Source organism: Platalea leucorodia, assembly GCF_965183815.1.
Source record: "Platalea leucorodia genome assembly, chromosome: 3".
NCBI lineage: Eukaryota > Metazoa > Chordata > Aves > Pelecaniformes > Threskiornithidae > Platalea > Platalea leucorodia.
The window spans coordinates 40,931,582-40,948,328 of record NC_138825.1 but is presented as its reverse complement, the minus strand read 5'-3'; the positions used below and the strand labels follow the sequence as shown (position 1 = coordinate 40,948,328).

At 41.4% G+C, this 16,747-nt stretch overlaps 1 protein-coding gene across 3 annotated transcripts in view; it reads right to left on the bottom strand.

Moving 5' to 3' along the window:
• The window catches only part of ADSS2 (adenylosuccinate synthase 2), a 39,424-nt gene extending 23,344 nt beyond the window's left edge, over window positions 1-16,080 (bottom strand). For 2 of the 3 annotated variants that reach the window (XM_082307998.1, XM_082308000.1), the window contains exon 1: window positions 15,778-16,080. In XM_082307998.1, coding sequence (XP_082164124.1) covers window positions 15,778-15,945 — 168 coding nt within the window. In that variant the 5' untranslated portion in view covers window positions 15,946-16,080. Of the gene's footprint in view, window positions 1-14,760; window positions 14,809-15,777 lie in introns of all 3 variants that reach the window. The other variant, XM_082307999.1, reaches the window with a different exon arrangement.
• Between the last annotated feature and the right edge of the window lie 667 nt (window positions 16,081-16,747).

The window sequence follows — 16,747 nt, the reverse complement described above, 5'->3', positions numbered from 1 at the left end:
TCCCCAGTTCTTGTTTGTTGTACTTTTGAAAATAAGCTTACACTCTCTTGTGACTGAGTCATTTGTGTAAGACAAGGTTACATACAAAATGGTTCTGTTGGTCGTAACATCCTTTACAGACACCCTGCACCAGAAACAAATAAACTACTTCATAGAAGGAAAGCCTTAAAGGAAAGACTTTTAATCTAAGCCTTCTTTCAGCACAAGACAAACTGAAGAAAGGCATTTGATGAAAAGAAGAAGAAATAAGAAACTATATGAAATATTAATCTATAGAGTTAAAAATTGAAATATTTCAGAATAATGTAACAGAGCAGATCTTTTCTAAGCAATGGACTCAACAGCTACTCACTACTTCAACAACATTTACAAAGCATGAATGCAATACATAAAGCCATATATCTGACATTACAAATAAAGAATATTCTTAGATATCAAACATTTGTGCCAGTATATAAACACACATGCCACAGGTAAAAGCCTAATCTCGGTGAAGTTAGCAATGAAAATTCTCGTAATTTCAGCATTATTTATTTGAGGACTTACAGCCATTCCACCTCCTTTGGAAACAGAGGGAAGACTTACAAACCTTCACCCAACAAAGGAAATGTCTGAATTTAAGAAAAGTTTAAATGATTTTGTAATATAATGTAGAGTTTTTCCATGCAGTGAACAGTACTTTGAAGAAGCTGTAAAGATTTCTGGACCCAGATGGTTTTCACTGCAAATGATCTGACTTAATCAGAGAATGCCAAATTTTCGATTTACAACATGTGAAACACATTGAATGCATAAATAAAGCAAGCCTTTCAAGTTTATTCTTTTAAGAAAATAATAAATGTTCAGGAATAACCTTCCTCCTCCCATCCTTTCTACTCAACAGTAGCTGTTAAGAAAGATTATTTAGAGGTCTACCAACTCTACAGTTGTATCTTTGATTTAAAAGGATGTTAACCAACTACATTAAAAGTCAGATAATTTACAACTATTTTTGAAATGCAATGCTGATAGTCCTGAGCTATTGCAAGTTACTCCAAAACTCCAAAATTCTAAGAACTATTAAGGTATATACATACATAAAATACACAAGATTTTTTTAGTAAGAAAAAACATTGATTTTCTACTCAGTGTTTGTGAACCTAAGCAAAACCTTTCTTGGAGAAGAAAGAACAGTTATGTACTGAAGTAGCATTTACAGTAAAGTACATCTGTTGAAAGTGGTACATCTGTTGAAAGTGGTAGTTATCTTCTTCCTCATCAGATTCCTTCAAATCACTCCTTTCTATTAGATCCACTAGTAGTATCAGTCTAGACAAATTTAACAGTCTAGACACATTTAAATGAAAATTCAACACATAGGTCTAAGCGCAACACTGAAGGACTGAGGTAGTAGTAATTTACAAATGGGAAGACAAGTCCAAACTCTCCCACTGCAGCATAAATAAACTGGACTAACCCATAAGCAACCCTAAGATTAAGTGAATGACAATTCATTTGAAATCCCCTACTAACTGGATGATTTAATTTCATGTTTTATTTCTCAATTTATTTTAAAAAAAAAAGTTTTCTAGCATCATGAATGTCAAATAAAGAGAAAGAAAAATCGGGCCATTGTAGAGATTAGATCACGATTAACAATAAATTCTTAGTCTCTTAAAGTTTGCCAAGCTACTGGTGCCATTCAGACGTGCTAACTTAAAGTTCAGCTGTCACATCTGCTTGAGTAAGGTGTACAGCACACAGACTCAGGCTCCGTTAATCATGAGAACATAGCTGCTGGTTTTTGGTGGTGTTAAGATTTCTCCCCTGCACTGCTGTGTGTTGCCAAGGTGTGTTGGTTCCACGCTCATTGAAAAATACCCCATGGCTGACAGAATGAAAATGGTATTTTACCTTTTAAACCTTGAACTACACACACAGCACAGCTCATACTTCATCCAGAAGCAAGCTAGTAATATATACTTCTGCATGTTTACATGTTACTGTGAGCAGTTATACTTTAAGGGATTTTGCTAGAGACTAAAGTAGAAAACTTGACATTGTGTGATGAATAGCCATCTGAACACACTCTTAAGCCATACTAATACCTCAAGGTTTCCAAATGCTTGTTTTCAGATTAGACCCAAATTTGAACCTCAGAATTTAGTTTTTTATAATATTATGATGCCTACGACATGAAAAGACTCAATCCCAAAAGTGCTATTGATAGTAGCTGTCTGGTAGAACATTAAGTCAGTCGCCACCCTGCTTTGGATGTCATTCTGTCAAAATGTGTCATTTTGAAAAACATTTTTAATTTTAAACCATATTTTAGGAGAGTATTAAAACAACAGCATTTTATGGATTCAGTTTTCAAAATTCTGCTGTTGATTTACAGGTAAGCTCTACCCTAACTGCAGAAGTGCAAGTGTATAGTAACATAGTTAGGAATTGTAATATATTTAAAAGAATGGTTCACACTGTACACTGAGTGAACTAGCAATAAAGTGTACACATGTTGTGTGCTCAGACATTGCACAACATGAGTTTGGTAAACAATTCTAATTACAGAAACCTGAACTCAGCGTTCTAGTGGCGGTAGGGTGGAGGGGTGAGCTGTTGTTAGGTTATAGGGTTTGGGTTTGGTTTGTTTCTTTTTTATCTCCTCCAGAAACTGATGATAATGCCAACATCCTCCTAATGGAGGCAACTATTGCCTCTGGGCATAACTCAAGATATAAACTGATGAAGTCACTCCTGGCTTTGGTGCTTTCCATCTGGATTTCTCACTCCTCCTTCCTCATCACACTAAACCAAATGGGACCAGTTAGGTCATTCAAGCTAACACTCCTTTGATTCAAATGTTTAAACATTACTAATGGAGAACTAGCTGTAGAATTTAATTTTCACTATTAGTTAAACAAAGTTCATGCTCAAATGATCTTCAATACATTGTATAAAGCTTTTGCCAGAGGGAAATTAATATATACAAGTCCTTTCTTGAGGCTGGCAATACTCCCTGGTTAACTAAATACAGTAATCATTCTACCATATCTTGGTAAAGTTCTAGGTACCCAAACTACGGGAGTTCTCCCCCAGGCACGTGGAAACTGAAACACCTACCTTGGGCCAACACAGACAAAGAGGCCAAGTGCACGGCAAGACCAAAAGATGCTCTTGCTCAGTCTGGAATACGCTACGTGCATGTAGCAGTGGCTCCTTTTTCCTTTCTCCCTGCACAACAGCAAGATTTCCTTCAGCTGAGCCAAGAAGTGTACCATAGCCAACATACTCACTCATTACAGCAATGCAACTCCGGATTCAGCTACAAATAGATGGATTGCACAAAAGGACTGGGGGAATGGAAAAGATGACTTCTTATACATGAGTGGTACAAGAAGGCACCAGCGGCACTCTGAACAAAACTTCTTTGCTGGGATGCTTTCTTCCCATTCTGCACAACAGTAGCAGAGGAAGCCCCTCCAGAAGTCCGAATGCAGGCTGTAGAGGAGGTCAGGCAGCCAAGGCAGAGCTGGCTTTGCCAGAGTAAGAGAAATAATATTGTGTAGGTTTTAAAAAAAAGAAAATTAAGAAGAAAGGTAATCAATAAGACTAAATAGCATGACATAGTCAGGAATGTCTAACAGACTCAAGACTTTACTTGCAATACTAAATTGCAATGCAATATTTTATTCCAAAATTATGCAAAAGAGGCTTTCTGAAAGACAGCAAAGACACAAAGACCTACTGCAAAAGACAAGCAAGAAAGCCCTTTTAAGAAAAAAGAAAGATCCTTTTAGCAATTTTTACGTAAGTTAAACTTGCAAAAGACCCAAAACATCAGTTCACGATAGGCAGTATAGGTGGGACCAGAAGAGAGCTTTCAAGGCCCAAATACCTGTTAAACACAAACTTCTTCATAAAGTTTTGTGTTCTCTCCCTCTGCTTCTATGGTTTCCATGCTCTGATATAAGGGGCGTCCAAACCCACTCATCTAACATATTATTAAGAAGAAGGGGGAAAAAAAAAAAAACCAACCACACACACCAACCACACACACAAAAAAACCCCCACTTGTTTCTTTAAGTGCTTCCTAAAAACGTTTTTGTGAAAATTTTTCTTTTTTTCACTGCTGCATCTCACAGGATGTTACAATATCAGATACAGGATTGTAAACCCTCAGATCATCCGCCAGAACAGCAGAATCAAAATTTTGAACCTAAATAAGACTGTCTCTCTTAAAAGTAATTTAAGAACGTTTTTCCTATCTCCTCCCCAAACCTCATGTCTCTGTCAGGTGAAACAGCTATTAAGAAAAAATTTATAATTTAAAAAATAATAAAAAGTTCATAATACTCTAAACATTAATCACTGAAAATTAATTCTGATTTTTATCCTCCAACAACTGCATATATTTATTTTCTTAAGCATACAATTACCACAGAGGAGATAAATTGTTTTTTGCATACTTAAGTATACCCCTGTGCACATCCTTCAAGTTTGGATACATACAGCAGAATCCTTACATGCCATGAGCTTCTCATTTCAATAGAGACAGTCTAGAATATCCCAACATTTTTTATTTGAAGTCTTTTCATTCTGGAAGTCATGCCAAAAGGTATCTGCTAGTTACCTGAAAATTTTCTTAGTACAGCATCATCCCTGAAACATACCAAGGACACAAAGTCAAACAACAAACACAACAGAAAAATAGGTGTTTATTGCCCAAAAGGCTGAATCACCTAGCATTCAAATACTGTGAACTGGAAGTATATTGTTGGAAATTATGAGAAAAAATCAGTTCTTGTTAATATCACACCAGAGACTAAGCACTTAGTAAATTTAATATGCATAATGCTTAACTTTTGCTGATTTAATACTGACATATCTCTCTAGATTGGGTTATTACTAGGCTATTTAGGTAAGACTATAAACAATCTTCTCCCTTAAGTTCTAATAAAGCTCACTTAGAAGACACAGTGCTATTTTAAAAAAAAGCCAAATCATTTATCTTTGGGTTTTCTTTACATCAGAAAACAGCCTCTGGACTTGGGCTCATTTCATCGCAGAAAACTAAGTATATAGGAAAAATAGGCACACGCCTTGCTAAAGAACAGAACATAAAACAGATTCTCCATCTAGCAACAAAGCAGCTACCCAAAACAAAGGGCAATAAGAACCAGTAACAACACACCATACTCCTATCAAGAGGCTAACACAGGCTTACTGCTCCTGAAGTCCCAAGCATGCTTTGCTTAGATATAGCACCATTTATTTGTGCATCTCTATCAAGGCACAGCACTGCAGTTTTAGCATACTCTGAGGTTTCCAAAATTGGATTTTCAGAAGTCAGCAAACTTCTTAGCACTGTATTTTGAGGTAGATTAAAAAAAGTTAAAAGCATTCAGTTTGTTCGTCCTTTCTCTTTTCCTGGCACTGTTTTTTCGCCTCGTATCTTTCAACACAGCATTTGCAACAGTTCTCTCTCCTCTCCCTAAGGATTTTTTGGTGACCAACGGCTCAGCCCTTTCAGCAGCCTACAGCTTTACCAAATTACAATGTTAAATTGTGTCTCTAATTGAATTTCCCCAACTTTTCAACTGCCAGGAGCATGAACTCTGTAATAGAAAGTAATACAATGTTGTCCTTCCTTAACTTTTGACTTTGCATTGTAGTCAAGACCTAGGCCCACCGTTGTTGCTCAAGACTTTGAAGCAGCAGACCAAAGTTAGGGTGGTTGGTTCCACGGTTGGACCCAGTCTCCAGTTTCCAGATTACCAGTTGCTGCCTACGCTGCTGCCAGCAATGCTGGAGGAGTAACTGCCACCAGGTGACACTGAACATTTGTGCTGATATCAGGGAAAAACATGAGCTTGCTCAAAGTGAAGGGAGAACCAAACACCTATTTTTTTCCCCCAACAATATCAGTTCAAACAATTAATGGAATTATGAAGCTGGGCATCTTAGAAATAGCTGTTTTAATCATAGCCTTGATGCAAAAAGAATCAAACCAAACCAAAACAAAAAACTACCTCAGCCATGAAAGTTTCCTAGTATACTTTAAATAAAGAGTTGTTGGGTTATTTTGAGGGAGTTTGATTATTGTTCTGTTGTGTTGGTTTTTTTTAAAAACTTCTGCACATATCCAGCTCAAAAGGGTGCCAGCTGGACTGGAATGAAATTTTTTTCCATTTATTTGGAGACGCAGCGTGAAAGTCATCAGGAACAACAAACATCAACCTACGCATTTCAGTATATGGATTTAGTTTAGGGAATTTTTAGTTTGATGCTCTGATGGATGAACAATTTAAAATCCTATTAAGACACAGTAGCCTTTTTTCTCCTTTCATGATCATGACACTATTAAATTGTACTATTATTTTAGAGTATTTTAAGTCATTAAGTGGAATAGTGAAAGTAAGATCAGGCACAAGATCATTACCCAATCTATAGTATTTTAAGGAAAACCTGTTGTTGTAAGATACCTAAATGCATAAGCTTTTTAAAAAGGCATTATTCCAATTTTACTGGCATGATATGCTTAAATCAATTCCTTGAAAAAGCATACGATCCCTGACCACTAGCTGGTAATCTTGAAATGTCCAAGCTATTCAACATGTAGAACGGCTAAGTACACAGGACTCTGACAGAAAGGTGCATGCTAATAGACAAATTATCACACAAGTACCGTTAGAACAACAGCAACCGTGGTAACAAAACCCCATATTTACGTGTTTTCTAGAAGCCTCATTCCAAAAAACATTCCCTATGAAATACCACTTTTGAAATATTCCTTTTACAGTGGTAAACTTCTCAGAAATATTTTTTTTAAAGCAAACAAAAAACACACGTTTTTTTCTTCAGCTTGCTAAAGAAGATCAAGTAGCCTAAAAATCCTTCTCGGTTTAAGCACCACACCCAAGAATCTGCACCCATATATTCAATTTAGATAGGTTGGTCAGTACTACACACAAAAGAAGATACTATTCTAAAACATACCTATCCTGGCAAATGTGAACAGAATCAGTTACACATGCACAGAGGGGGCAGAAGATAGCAAAGGCAGCTGCAAGTATTGCACATCTGGGGACCATTTGATAAACATTCTTAGGAAACACCCTTCTTGCAATAGTTTTGAGTGCCTGAAAATACTAATTTGGAAGGAAAAAAGACATTATCTGTAGTTGACATTTTACAATCAAACAAATGACTCCTGCTAGCCAAAAACCGCTATCAAAAAGCACTGGAAGGCAATACTTACCACAAACAATACAGTCATGCACATAACACAAACACACCAGTTACTGCAATACTGTACCCTGGTCCAGACAGCATCACTGGAAAACATACTGAAGACTAATCAATAGTATCAAAGACACTGTGTACTAATATTTTAAACATATTGACTGAACAGTATTTCTAATAGGACATCTACAGTAATTTTAAGGTAAATCATTTCTATGTGAAATGGCTTATTTTCTCTTGCATTCTATAGCTTTTAAATATCTTAACTGCCAGCTAAAGTATTTTGGGTAAAGAACTGAACAGAACTAGCAACAATAGTAATTCAAGTACCTGACTACAGTTTTATGATTTTTTTTTCCTTATAGCTCTGAAGACTGAAACAACTTTCAGGAGTGTAGCTCTTAGAAAGGTGCATTCTGGAACCAGACTGGTAAACTCAAAAGAATGTATGAACAACCTGAAGCAAGACAAGTCTTCTCACTTTGAACCTTCCCATACCACAAGAGCTCTTCTGCTTGTTACGTTCTGTCCACGCAGACATGTACAAAGCATGGAGAAGGAGCATTCACAATAATATTTAACAGCAATTTTTCTTCTGGAATTGCACTGCTGTACTAGTCAAAAGCCCCCAGGGAACATTCATGTATCGAGCTGATTCACTGGACAAATAAGAGCCAGTCTTTTTTGGAATTATGGCAGAGTCTTGATAATCTAATGAAGTTAATTTGACAAAATAGTAATGACTTATGCCTGTCTTCAGAAAGTCTAATTGATGACTACCTTTATTGTCAGGATTAAAGAGAGATGATCTTTTAGACAAAAAGATTATTCTCTTGCTGAATTAAAATAGTGCAAGAAGGTTTATCAGGTAAGACTTCAGGTTTACAGTGCTTAACCAGCCACTACCAAAACTCAGCTAACAGAACACTGAAGTTGAAATAACCACCACCTGGGGTTTTGTTTTGGGTTTTGCTAAATATGAAGGTACAACCAGAATGTTTCCTAAGAAGTCATTTATTCAAGAATAACTTACTTGGCTTTCCATAAATATACTAACAGTACTAATGTTTACCAAGGACATAAACATTAAAAAAAAAAAAAAAATCAAATCAAACCAAGAGTTACAAGCTCCAGTACATTTTATATGCAATGCCTGCTAACTTAATCTGAAGCCAAGTGAGACCAACAATTGAGAAAGCATGGAATCTCATTTTTCAAAAAGACTGAAAATTATACAAAGCCATACTCAAATGCTTATAGAGAAATCCTGAACCAGAACTTTTTCCTCTAGTGAGTTTCTCATAAAAGTTCCGTGCTCCTGGGTTTGCAGCCAATCTCACTGGTTTACCTGAAAAATACGTGAAAGGAATTGACTGCTTGTCCTTCCAGTTTAAGGGAGAAGGATTTGCAGTTCTTCCATTTTCCTGGCACATGGGACTCTTCCCAGGAAAAAATGTACACACTTAATATATCCATCATTCACTGAAAGACCCTCACTCTTAATCTTAAATTCATTCTAGTTTCAAACTTTGTGTTTTTACCCTCCTTTTTTTGAAAAAAGTGCAAACAGTCTAATAGAAAACATTAATGTACGAACCTGGATAATCAGCAAAACCAAAAAGGAAAGCAGAGTTGCTTGTTCATAAACTGAAATCAAAAATACTACTCCTCATAATAAATAAATAAATAAAAAAAGACGACATTCTCTGCTTTTTATAACCTTTTTGTAGAGCACAAAGAGCAAGAGTAAATGTGTGCCATGTGTGCTAGCCAAGGAAGCATACGCTTAAGTATGAAGCACGTGTACATACATAAGTAGAACATGCAAGTAAGAAATCACTACAGGAACACATTAAAAATATAATGCATTTGAAACTAAGATGGAGGAACAACAACATATCTTTCTCCATTTTAGATCTACATAAGCTTGAAAATATGCATTTTATTTTCAGAGCATATCTTTATTAGTCAAGGGCAGATTAGATGTTAGTATAACCACCACAACAGTTACATCTGTTTTGAGCACATCAAGACAAGATGTGTTCAAGCCTCACCTGCAGCAGTACTCTCGTAACTGCTAAGACTGGTCTATGCTACTGCAACTTTACCTATCAGTGGAGGTGCAGAGGGAAAAAAAGATTTATTAGAAAAACAGACTGAAATTACTATTAAATGCATATTGTGAGTGGCTCTCTATACTGATACTAAATACAAAAGTATATAAAGCAGCTCTGAAATACTGACATATGCATTTAAGAGAACTATCTGCCCAAAAAGTCTACGATGACAATCACTGCCTTTTCTTATGATGTGATCATGCCAAGTTGTCTATCTCAAAAATATGACGCCTCAGGGTAGAGCAAAGAAGTCTTTCAAGTTATCTCCTCTAGAATAGAAATTAGTTGCCTAGTTTAAAGAGATGTTATCTTATGCTACGTTAAGGAAGAGGCCATACACTCCTTTCAACTCTCCCCATCAGATGTGTGTGTGCATAATTTTTTCTACAGTTTACTTTTATTGCTACCACATTCCAGCATTCATTTCTAGCTCAGGGCAACCACTGTTGTTTCTGAGCTAGCTATAAAAGTGACTGCCAAGTTGGGCAAGAAGCAAGTCAATGTTGCTTTGGCATCATATGGTTGTAAACATTTTCATTTAACTCTTAGATGAAAAGTCAAAAATACATCAAGAAATCTGGATACTACCATTACTTACAAGAAACATAAGAAAGGCTCCTTCTTGCCACAATCAGATTCTGGGAATGCTGAACACACCTTTAAAAAGCTGATCAGTCTAGCGAAGAGACATATCTGAACCCCTATGAGGTACCCTAACTAGACACAGCTTTGCCATTACTAGGCTATTTGCTTCTCATTTCAATACATACTGCCAAAAATCTATTTTGAACTTCAGATTGCAAACCACCTCCTTTAAAAAAATAATTAAAAAAACAAGGTTTTGATAACTAATTCATTCTCTCGCATCCCAGATTGTGATTAATTTCTTGCTTTCTCCCCCCTCCGCCTGCAATGAATTAGCAGCTAACAAACTCTACTGTATAACCTACTCCTGGATATCAGTATAAACAACATCCAACAGCTAGCAATTTTCTTCCCTAACAATCCGTTCATGTTTGTAACATCTAAACCTAGTTCAAGGAGCCATCACGTTACACACTTAATACAAGTTTCTAAAACTTTGGCTAGACTTCAGAAGTTTTTGAATGTGTAGTACAAGAACTGTTGCATCAGAACAAGATCAAGAGCGTGGTTTGAAGCAGAATATGACAGAATAAGCACATGATGTTTTACACATTCACCTGTTTTCTCCTAACAAATAAAAGAAAACATTAACTTTACTTAAGTTTATTAATCTCAAAAAACTCCATACATTTCTCTATACTGATAGAACTTGCTCTGAAGAACTGCTATTGAAAGACAATATTCAGAAAGACTCTTTAGAGCTGGTTTTGGCTTAGTTTCACCCGATCTGCAAAACCTTATACTGTTGCAATGCCTACATATGCTAGGTAGGGAACAGGATTCATTATCCAGGCCCAAAATAAAGACCAAGCTATCCCTCAGAGATAAAAGAGATCAAGTGAGGCAGGCAGATAAGGAACAAGAAAAATGTTGAAAACACAGATCGGTCCGGCACTATGTTGCTTCAGTGCACAAAACCCCAACGATGTTTGCTACATTTCACAAGGATATCTAAGACAGGACATGAAAAACAAAGTGACTTTGGGAATATCTGCAGAGAACATCTTCCAAATGTCTGAGGTAGTCCAGTAGAAATAAAACATTTATTCAAATTCTTAATAAGCTGCTATAGAGTACTGCATCTTAACCAACCAAACACACATAGTAAGCTTTTGTAGTAACAGTAAGATTGAAAGAACAATAAGAAACCATTAGATCAAATTGTAATTTGCTCTTTAGTGCTATTAAGATCTCCTTTGTTAATAGTACAAACTTTATGAACTGGAAAATCAGATTTCAACTGTTCTTCTGTTTGAAATAATTTAGACATTGTGTGATTGTTTACAATAACAAGAGATCACCTGTCAGTGATGCTCTAAAGCAGGTCTGTAAAGCATATGATTCACTGATGGGGCAGGCCAAAGAACTCATTTTGCTGAGCTCTCTTTCCTCACCAGAGCACATTACTGGCATGCTGCCAACCACTACAAGGTCCAAAAGTGCACCCAGCACTTAAAAAAAATGAGAGCTCTAGCTAGACATCACATATCGAATGCCTGAGCAGCTAAAAAAGCACCAATAGCTCTAGCTACTGGTTCTGCTATTCCTAATTCTGCATGGCCTGCAAAGGCTCTAGACTAAAACACCTTTTCAAACAAGAATATTTAGAAAAATAAAAAAGTGGGCTTGGTGAAGGGAAGATAAGAAAATTCCAGCTTTTAAAAAAAAGTGGCTATATACAGACATGATACAGAGGTATTAGGAAGCATTGGTCTGAGGACTTCAGTCGGCAGTTATCAGCTGATCAACGTAATTGCTTAATCACAAGAATCCGCACACTGAAAACTTCTCTACTAAGTGTTGCACTGTAACGGCCACATATCAAGCGATCAGCGGTGGCGTCACTATACACGCTGTTGTTTGTGGGGAGGAAGAGGAAGAGGGAGTAGGAAGAGTCCACGCACTGCAATTACCACGCATTAGCGGTTCGGGAGTAGGAACGGCGTGACCCCACAGCAGGCAGAGCAGCAATGGTAAGGCACCGGCAGACCATACTGAAATCAGTTGAGAAGATCTGGTAAGAAGCTGCAAGTCTGTTCTGAAGTAGTACCAAGATGCACAATAGAACTGAAGAAGCAGGAAAGGATTCTTTAGCATAAGGAGCATGGCTTAAAAAGAACTTGAAGACTTAGAAATCTTACTCACCTGTGTGAATTATATACTCTAAATAAACCAGCTACGTCCAATAGCAAGAACAGGAAGTGACCAAAATTTTGCAGATGAAACGAGTAAACGAGAACAGAACCATGCAGTGCAGACATCTTTTTGCTGTACTGCACACACTGGTAGATTGGGTGCAGGGGGCGGTGTTAATATAAGAGATACATAGCGTATTTTCGTACTGTTTTGATAAAAAGTATTTGTTTTGATCAAATGATTATCTAATATAATTTGCTTGCATTAATTTGCCATTCCCATGTCCGCTAACAAATGAAACTCTGGTAATTAAATTCCCTAATTTGGTTGCATTCTGGAATGGTAGGAAGTCCCTTAATCAGAACAAGAAATATTTTCCTTTTACTTTCCATTAGCTGTGGAATTGACAAAAATACAATGTAGACTTTTAAAAATTGCCAGGTTTGATGGCGGCAAGGCTAGCTGCTTACCAAGAGGAAACTATGTCAATCAAAAAACACAAAAGCACAGTTTTTCTGGCAACTACTCCTGAATCTCAAACCAACTCGTGCTCTGTTTTATTGTCTGGTCTATGATTTATGTGATAGCAGGTAAGCAGACTTTGCTCTGTAAGCCACTGAAGACCAGATGTAGGTTTAAGTGCAAAAGTCTCACCAATGCATTTGTTTTATCAATAGTATCATTTTACCAGACATCTCTTAGAGGTAAATGAAGACCAATTCAAATTTAACAGTGGAAGAACAAGTATATACTTTACCTGTCATGTAGATATGTTTCTATTAACTGCATTTGAACCCTCTGTACTAGCAGCATCCTCACAAAACTATCATAGTTGCCGGTGCAGTTGCATTAGCGACTCCATACATGCAGCCCCTGGATGTATTTTAATTTTAGTTTAGTCTCTTCTAACAGTTGTTTTTGAAACTGTAATACTACTACTGATAAATGTGAATCTGTCTCCTGAAAAGAAAATACCATGCTCTTGCTCTGAGCACAAGACTCCTTTCAACAACCTCTAAATCTAAGACAAAATACTTTGGAGGGTGGTATTTAGAAGTAGTAAAGCCATAATAGAACTTATTTCCTGACACACTCGTTCAGCTAATTGTACCTAAGCAAGCACCTCGTTCCAGGTACCACGGTCAGCTAGTCAAACATGCGACTGAAGTCATTAGCACACCTGCTACCTAGCAGACAAGAAGGTATGGCCATAGATTTCAGAGTATAACTTCTTGCAATGCCTTTACAGGCACCGTAAAAGTAAGTGATAGTCAGTTCTCGCTTCTGGGACAGGACCATTTTTATGCTCTGCATCTGCACAGAACCAGGGACAGTGATATGAAAGCCACACTAGACTGTTTCACTGCAAATACAACGCAAGTTTCCAAGACATTGTAGACCTGCTACAACAGCTTCCAAAGTCCTCCAAGAAAACAGTTGTACTAATAAATCTTTCACAAGAACATGCTAGAAATATTTGATCTCATCCACAGGCATTCTAGCGACTCTGTGGCATGATGAAGAGAAAGAACCATCCTAGAATGAATAAGAGTATAACAGCGAAATAAGAATCAGAAGCTCTGATTACAGAAAGTTGGTATTAGCAAGGGGCAGACTAAGTTTGTTACAATCTTTCTTTCTGGACTTGTAGGGCTATGAAAAGCACAAAGGTCATACCCAGCAGTAACAAAAACATCAAGAACATGCTTGCACACATAGCAAGATGATTTAACAGCTCAGTACCACCGAAAGAGAATATTCCTATTTTCCCCTCTCGTTCTGAAAAATTGTTCTTTGTGCTTACCCTGTCCTCTTTTCATTGAGGTCCTCTGAGCCAATTAAATTCAGTTTTATTTACTAAAACAGTAGAAAGTAAATCCAACAAAAAATAGCTTCCTGCCATTTTGGTGAGTTAAATCAACTTCCAGAAGTGTTCAAGTGCCAGAGTCAGTGCATGGGAGGAGACTCAGACAGCACAGTCATCAACAGGAAAGGGTAGAAAGAAGGAAGAAAAACTCCTTCCTTCAGCAGGAGCAACAAGCTGTTAGAAATGGCAGAAGGGGCCTTGAAATTCAACCCCGAGACAGCATCATAATTTTTCCCTTTTCTTGATCCTTTACCCAGCTGATTCAAAAGAAGTAACAAACACATTAAAACACGTGCACACAAAAATTCGCTGTCTGCCTCTCTCTCCCCAGCAAAACTTCTTAGCATTAAACATACCCGCTCACCTAGATGCCCTTCAAGTTTCAAGGACAAAGTTGCAAAGGACAAACTGAGTCACTGTGTTCGGTAACCCACAAAGCCAGGCAACCATGCCACAGCATCACATCAGATTTTATTAAAAAAAAAAAAAAAAAAAAAAAAAGGGAAAAAATTATTCAATTGTGAAAACACCTACTTAAGAATATGTTTCTTTACTTCAAAATTAAAGGCTCTGAAGTTCAAGTTTTTGATTTGTCAGCTTTGCAACGGACTTGGCTTTGAAAACACCAGTTTTACTTGCAGTTCTCGTTAGATAATACAATGCTCCAGTGTTTGTACTCTTCGGGAAATGGTACGCTCTTCCAAAACATATTTATTTAAGAGCAAATTTAATTTGTGCATTCAACCAAAGCACACAGATAACACTACTTACATGACATCTGCACATGCTGTAGGCATTTTAAGCTGCTGTATCTTTTAACTTCAAGAAAAAAAAAAAAACATACATAGCTTTAGTTCATTACGTTGTGCTCTATAGACTTACTACACTAGAAATGTTAAAAAAAAAAGTCTCCCGAGATCTGTGTTGTTTGAACGCAGGCATTTAAGAGCACTGTGCTTGCAGGCTAAACTCACGGTTTTTTGCTCTTTTGCTGGGATAAAGCTTCCATACAGCAACAGAGAAGAAAAAGAAAAAATTAAACAGAGGAACGCGGGGTTTCATGGGCACAGCACTGATCCTGAGGCAAGGCCAGGCGAGCCTCTGGCAGAGCCAGTTTCAGCCGAAGACCGCTAAGCCGCGGCGGCCCGCGGGCGCAGCCTCACGTGCATCCCGCACCCGCCGGCCGCCCTCGTGCCGGGGGCCCGCGCTGCCCGCCGCGGCGGGGAGCGGAGGGCGCTCGCGGGCGGCGCGGCCGAGGCCACGCCGCCGCCGCCGCCGGGGAGGGCTCCTCGCCCCGCTCCCGGCGGCGATGCTGCGGGAGCCGCCGAGCGCGGCCCCTTCCCGGCGCCCCCCAGACAAAGAGCGCCGCGGCGGCGAGCGGGGGGGGGGGGGCGCGACCCCGGGCGCGTTCCGCCTGCTGGAGGCCAGCGCTCGGCGGCGAGGAGGGCGCCTTCCTCCTCCGCCTCCTCCTCCTCCTCCCCCCGGCGCCGGGACGGGGACAAAGGAGGAGCGGGAAGGCTGCAGAGCCCGGCCGCGGGGATCTCTCCAGGGGCTCCTGCCCCGCCGGGGAGGGCTTCGCTGCCCCGCCGCCGCCGCCGCCCGCCCCGCGCGGCGGGAGCCCCGCCGCCTCACCGGGCGCCGGCCGCCCGGCCCTGCGCCGAGGCGGGCGCTCGGGGGAGAACGGGGGCGAGCACAAGCGGCGGGGCGGCGGGGCGGGCGGCCGGCGGCGGGGCCGCCCGCCTCAAGGTGACACCCGCGGCCTCCCCCGCGCCCCGGCTGCCTCCTCACCTGGCACCTGCAGACGATGTCGGCGTCCTGCGCCAGCAGGTCCACCACCTTGCCCTTGCCCTCGTCGCCCCACTGGGCCCCCAGCACGACGGTCACCTTGTTGCCGGGGAGGCGGGCGGCGCACTCGCCGTTGGGGATGGCGGGCGCCGGGGCGCCATGCTCCGCCATGGCTCGCGCTGCCCGCTCCGGCTCCGCTCCAGGCACATGCGGCAGCGCGCGGCGGCTCGGTTCCGCTCCCCCCGCCTCCGCCTCCTCCTCCCGGGCGGGCGGGCGGTGGTGCCGCTGCCGCGTCCAGGTGCCGCCGCCTACCGGCCCCGCCAGCGCGGCCTCCCCCGCCGCTCCCCGCCAGGCAGACCCCTGCCCGCGGGCGGAGCCCCGCCCCGCTCCCCCGCGGGAAAACCGGAGCCGCCGTCGCCGCTCCCGGCGGCTTTTTTCCCTCTCGGCGCCGCTTCCCCGCGCCTCGCAGCCCGGACTACATTACCCAGCGCGCTGCGCGGCCTCCCCCGCGCAGGGCGCCGCGCGGGGCCGGGCGCGGTGCATGCCGGGGCGCGCAGTCCTCGGGGGCCGCACCTGCGGCAGGACGGCGCCCTGCCGGTTGCCCCGCGGGGCCCTGTCGCTTGGGGAGCGGGGAGGGGGCGGCGGCGGAGGGGCGGCCGCCTCGCTCCGGCGGGCGCTCCCGGCCCGGCCCCGGCTGGGTGGCGGCTGCGCCTCGCGGAGGTGGAAGGAGGGGGCGAGGGGCGCTAAGGGCAGGCGTGGGGGGAGGCCTCGGCTCCGGCCCGGCCTCGGCTGGAAATGTGCTCCAGCGGCGGCCTGGGGTTTGGTGGCCACGGATCCGGTGTCCGTGCCCAGAGCTGGCTCTGCGGGACGCGGCAGCCCGCCGCGCTACAGGTGTCCCCGCACCGCTCCCGACCCGAGTGGGCGCCCCTGGTCCCTGCCAGCCCGGGGGGCTCCGTGCCGCTGTGGCTCCCCG